This window comes from Lytechinus pictus, chromosome 8, assembly GCF_037042905.1.
Source record: "Lytechinus pictus isolate F3 Inbred chromosome 8, Lp3.0, whole genome shotgun sequence".
In the NCBI taxonomy this organism is placed as follows: domain Eukaryota; kingdom Metazoa; phylum Echinodermata; class Echinoidea; order Temnopleuroida; family Toxopneustidae; genus Lytechinus; species Lytechinus pictus.
Genome location: NC_087252.1, coordinates 14,275,626 through 14,281,829, shown reverse-complemented (window position 1 = coordinate 14,281,829; position 6,204 = coordinate 14,275,626). Strand labels below are relative to the sequence as shown.

Below are 6,204 nucleotides of genomic sequence, written 5' to 3'. Positions count from 1 at the left end.
CTTAGCGGAAATGAACGAAAAAAATGTGACTTTATGTTTTTATCAAAATTTGTTCTTTTCTGAGAAAAATAAGATGTTACCATGGCAACGGGCCATTTGCAATATTGATTTTTATCTTTAAATTCAAGCATTCTCAAGGCAACATCAATTCCTATCATTCCAATAAACTCATGCATAACACTTACTGTAGTTTTTGTTCTAAATGAGTGGGAAAAACCTATCGCATGTAGTTTACATGTAGGTCACTTTTATTGTATTTCTCTCCATTGTCTTTTTTTACCATGTTATTTCTTCTTTTTTTTACCAAATTATGTATTATTTGGTTGCCATGGCAATGGAATGAGAGTGTATTTATACATTTAGCAAAAACCACTCCTATGTTTAACACCCTAAACGAAGGGAAAATGAAACAAAAAACAGATTCTACAACTTTAAATAAAAATTTTTACTTTTCTGGAGGAAAAATGAGCCGTTACCATAGCAACGGGCCAATTGGAACCAATTTGATGGTCTTAAATATTTTTGAATTTCATTTGTATTTAATTGGAACCTTGAAATCAATCTATTGGCTAATTTATATCATGTTTATCTACCATTTACAGGGGAATACATGCTATTTTTGAGAAATTAATCCGTTGCCATGGCAACGGTCGAAGACGGCATTTATAAATTTGGCAACAAGCAGATTCGTATTCAGCACCCTAAAAATAGGGAGATAAGCACAAAAAATCAGATTCTACAGAAAATTTTTGGAATTCTTACTACTTGCCGCCTACTATATATCACGATTTTGCCAAAGAGATCTTCTAAGATATGGTTCTCTCAAACTAGCACCTAGGCCCTACATGTAACTATTAGGGTTTGCATTGAAGGTTACTGTGAAAATGGCAATAATAATTTAATTTCAAATTAATGTCAGATGCTGAAGCGAGAGAGATCTCCTGACCAGAGGGTCATTCATCCTCAGACTCAGTCCAAGCACTGCATGTCGAATGATGAAAGTCACATTTCAGAGCCTGCCTTTGATGGGAGTTACGGGTCTAGCAATGCGATGAGACGGATGGTCAGTTTGGAGAATGAACAAGAATCTGTTAGGTGAGTTAAGAACCTTTTCAATAATTATGTGAAGGAGACTACATGTGCGCACAGCTAGGTATTCCCTGCTGAATGATGTGTGCTGTATAAGCTAAAACAACAGTTGTGAGTAAGAGTCTTTATTTCCCATAGCTATAGACCCATAATGAAAAAATCATGCCTTGTAATTAAAACGATTTTCAATAAGGCACATAACCACAAGTCAGAGCTCTGTCTTTACCCATTTACGCAGATTAATTAAGTATATTTAAAAGTAGACAGCTGGCAGCCGTCTGTTTCGAGGAGTTTTTTAACATTTTTTATTTTTTATTTCTCCTCGTACACAGACGGCTCGCTAGCGTGCAGCCACCATTAGGGGACTTGCAATGCAAAATCCCCCCGTCGGGGCTCTTCAATTTTTGTCTTTAAAGGAGAATGAAACTCTTGGAGCAAGTTAGCTTTTGTGAAAGCAGAAAAATCAAAGAATAAGATCAACAAAACTTTGAGTAAAATAGGACTAGCAATAAAAGAGTTATGAGCATTTGAATGTCGAGATCACTAATGCTATGGAGATCCTCTCATTGGCAATGCGACCAAGATCTGTGATGTCACACACGTACAACTCTCCCATTTGGACACTGAAAATATACCCCAAAACATCTCTTTTTGCTCATTCTAATCATATGACAATTAAACGATTCATCAATGATATAATGTTGTGAAACCTCTGTACTTGTCATCTCATAAAGAGAACAACTCACCTTGTGATAGACTCTATACAAGTGAGAATATAAGTGAAATAAGTACTTAAGTAATGAGGGAGTTGTACGTGTGTGATATCACAGATCTTGGTCGCATTGCCGTTGGGAGGATCTACATGGCACTAGTGATCTCAATATTCGAATGCTCATAACTTTCTTATTATTCATTCAATCTTCCTCAAACTTTCAACAATATGTTTCTTTGATTTTTCTCTTTGATATGGATTCAGCTGGTTTCAAGGGTTTCATTCTCCTTTAATGAATAAAAATTTTGAAAATTAATGCGACCAAAATGCAAATTAATATTCCCTCTTGTCATTAATTGCCAAAAAACGGAGAAAAATCAAGTTAAAAGGAACAAAAACAGTGACTTACCTCAGCTGTCGCGCAAATTCACTTCCCCGTTTTATCCAATCTTAAGTACATAAACATATGGCCATTGAGTCCCCTGTACAGATCGCGCTAGAACTTCGGTCTCTGTATTTGGTGAGTGAAGCCAACGGAGTTCAGCTGAACAACCAACATAACAGAGACCGAAGCTTTTGGTCTAATTTAAAAGATGCTATTCTAATCATGACAAAACATTTGGTACAGGGTCACGTTGGTAATGTGGAAGAATGTAGCATTGTTTTATTGGTGGGGAAGGAGGGAGGGAGCAGTCCAGGGACTTTAAACTTGTAACATAAAGTATACATAAACATAGACAACTGGCAGCCATCTGTTTCGGAAGTTAATTATTTTTTTTTTTTTCTGCTCGTACACAGACGGCTAGCGATCATGCAGCGGCCATTAGGGGGTTAACAATGTAAAATCCCCCCGACGGGGCTCAGATTTTTGTCTTTATTTTATTAAAATATATACAAAGAACTAAATAAAGATTATTATTCTGTTTTGGCCTGAATTGCACCAAAACAGGAAAAAATAAACTAAAAAGGACAAAACAGTGACTAACTTCAGCTGTCACGCAACTCCCACTACCCTGTATCTATACATGTGTAAGTGTGTCAAAGATGCACCAGCTGCATATCACCAAAGCATGCAAGGCAACAGCTTCTGCCTCTAAGATGATGGCTTGACGACGTCAAAAGTCGTCAATACATAAGTCTATTCAGTGTTTCCAAAATAACTAATAATAATAATTGGCATTTATATAGCGCTTTTTCAATCTACGTCTGCTCAAAGCGCTTCACAATTATTATCACCCAGTCACTGGATTCATAGCATCTTAAGCAGCCTGTTAGGCGCACACTTGCTAAACCAACACAATATCAACTTGACAAAAACTAATGAAAAGAAAATGACATTTTGATAAAGGGAACATATTTCAAGGTTCAAACCTCATCTTCATCCTAAATAAAGTCCCACATACCTTTGTATTCTTGTAAATTTTTCCCGATCCAAGATATAAATACCAGTGACTCTGTTTTATGATTTTATGCTGAAGATGAGGTGTGAACCTTGAAACATGATCCATTTTTTATAATGTTGTGTTCTTTTCATTATTTTTGTCTTCTATTCAATGCATATCTCTCTCCACAGTGATGGATGTGAATGCCATGTGCATGGCTGTAATCAGGCTTTCGCAAGTGTAGAGGATTACGAAGACCACTATAACGTTTGTCACCGCTTCATATGTCGTTACTGTCAGCGTTTCTATCCGACGAACCACCTACTGGAAATCCACCTCGCGGAGAGTCACGACAGCTTTTTCTCACTGCTTTCACAACAGCAACCAATGGTATGTTTATGAACATAAATTGTTACCTTTTTATTATGATGAGTGGTACATGTAGTTACAAAAGTCATCAGTTCTTCATACCTATATGCAGTAAAAAGACGTGATATTGCACGTACCTAGGTTATATAGAATTGAATCAGTGATAGGTCAGTACACAAGAGAATGAGATCTGAACTCTTTTTAGGGATGGAGCTTGGCAAATTGGAAAATAACCTCAAAAGATGTTTTAAAAATCTACAAAACTTATTTAAATTTTTTCAATTGTGACGTATATGAGTGATATTTAGCACTGCGCATCCATAGCGATCAACTTGGCCTTTGATGGCACAGAACCTTTGATAATTCATTTTCACCATTCCCACTACCCCCAGTACCGCTGCCTTGAGGAAAGATGCAACGATCGATTCAATGATGCACGGGACAGGCTCGGTCATCTGACCAGTTGCCATGGATACCCAGCAAACTTCTCCTTTGATAGGAGGTAACAATCTTAAGAACCTGTCACATTGTTCTGTGCAACTCACTCGCAACAAAGTTTTGAGCATGTTCAAAATTTTTCTGTGTGCAAATATTTTCAACACAAGCGACCTGTAGATAGCAAAAATAGTTACACGCAAGGCTTGCACAGAACGCTGTGACATTGCCTTTATTACTTATTAATAGTAGTCTTTGTCTTCAAGCATTGTGAAATCTGAAATATAGTATGTGACTTCCCACACCATAACCAACAATAAGTCAACAGAGAAATTTCTTTGTAAATAGTCTAAACAGTATTTGGTGTTAAAAAGGTGAAAATTAGAAAATTGGCTTATCTGAAAGAGTATTTCTTCTTCTTCTTCCTACTGTCAAAATTTGAGGTTGAAACATTAGATAAAAGAAAATGTTTTCTTTGACACCATTTTTGCTGGACTGCTTATATGTTTTACCTTGCTTGCAGTATGCACATGTCATGCTTGAGTAAACCCTAAAATTAAAACTTTCTTTTCTCTTTATTCTTTGAAGCTCTCACAGAATGTCTTCTACATGTAATTGAGTACTTGAATGGGTTGTTCTTAAACAGTTCGTACAAGTTATGTATCATTTTAAAAGTTTAGGATTTGCTGTTTTGATCTCAATCAAAGTTCTCAAAATTCTGGGCAACTTATTGGTGTGGGGTTGCCGGCAGGTCATATATACAAGGGTTGATTAGTGAGTTACTCAGCTGCAGTGATTTCTGTCCTGTTGGTTTTAACTGTTTAACTTCTTCATAATCGAGAGTCCAATTTTTATAACTTCAAACCCAAGTGGATTGTCTACCCCTTTCTCGTTGACCCACTCCCATGCCCTCTTGTAATATCTTCTGCATTTATCCTCACGCGACACTCATAAAACTTGACAAACTACACTAATACTGTTTGCAGGAATGATTTCTTGTTGTGCTTCTAATACATATAGGCAACACTCAAGAGTGGTTGATGTGTCTGGAGGCCTTGAAGAAAGCAGAGATGTAGATCCCGGTGCCCAGAAGAAGAACAGAATTTGCTGTCCACCTCAAACTCGGTAAGCAATGATCATATCATGGGCATGACGCAAGGAAGTTAGCACATGTTTATTCTCAGTTTATACTATAAAATTCTTACTTGGTATCTCTGGAAATGGGGGCATCATGGACTTTTCTCTCAATCCAAGGGATGTTGGTTCAATTCCATGCCATGGCGTGCTTTCCTTCAGCAAGAAATTTACCCACATTGTGCTGCACTCAACCCAAGTGAGGTGAATTGGTAGCAGGAAGATTCCTCAAATGCTTGAGTGCTTATATACGCAGCACAGCTAATGCTGGGGTAATAATAGCAGCAATTTGTATCCTCCTCTGTTGACCAGTTCAAGAAAGCCATCTATTTTGCTATTAGAGGACAGTGGATTTCATGGACTAAGCTGATCATTCGGTGGTGTTGAATAATCCCAAACATGGATTGCGTGTGCAGTGCTTTGTAACTGAAAGGAAAATGTGCCAAATCAAATGACTTTTGGATTGGATGGATTGAAAAATGTTATCTTTGATTCCTTTTCGATTTATGTTAAATTCAGTGTTGTTTTTGTCTGACTTTACTTTATCATTTCAAATAATATAATTTTCATGCGGGAGTAACCCTTTCATGTGATTGATGAATACAAAGCTCTTTATTGGTGTGATAATTGTTTGGTTTACAGGGTACCAGATGTCATAAGCTTTGGTATAGGAGGTTCAGAACTGTTTCAGAGTCAAGGAAGTTGAATTCTACCTTTTGTGTCATGGTGAGTTGGTATTCGCAATTTGTCCACTCATCACATGGTCAAACTTCAGTCTAATGCCAGTCCGTCCATCAACATTTTGCCTAACAGCCATTTGGTCCAATACCCATTCGATACAATCGTCACTTTTGTCTACATGTAATTACCAATTCATCTATAGCCATTTCAACTCGTAACCATTGCAATAGTGCAATTAGACCTAATGGTATATGGACTAAATGGCAATTGGACCAACTGGTAAGAAGAAATGGTGAGTGGACAAAATGGCAATTAGATCATGTCGATGGTAGACCAAATGATAGTAGACAAGTTGGTAATTGGACAAATTGGCATTAGACTAATTGGAAATAAACGGGTGAG

The 6,204-nt window shown here is 37.1% G+C and overlaps 1 protein-coding gene across 1 annotated transcript; it reads left to right on the top strand.

The window, feature by feature from the left end:
- The first annotated feature begins 919 nt into the window (after positions 1–919).
- On the top strand, positions 920–5,827 carry LOC135155219 (zinc finger protein 511-like). Its single transcript, XM_064104121.1, has 5 exons — positions 920–1,095; positions 3,375–3,573; positions 3,945–4,054; positions 5,008–5,112; positions 5,764–5,827. Exons 1-5 carry the CDS (start codon positions 920–922, stop codon positions 5,825–5,827), a joined length of 654 nt encoding a protein of 217 aa, XP_063960191.1.
- Positions 5,828–6,204: the final 377 nt, after the last annotated feature.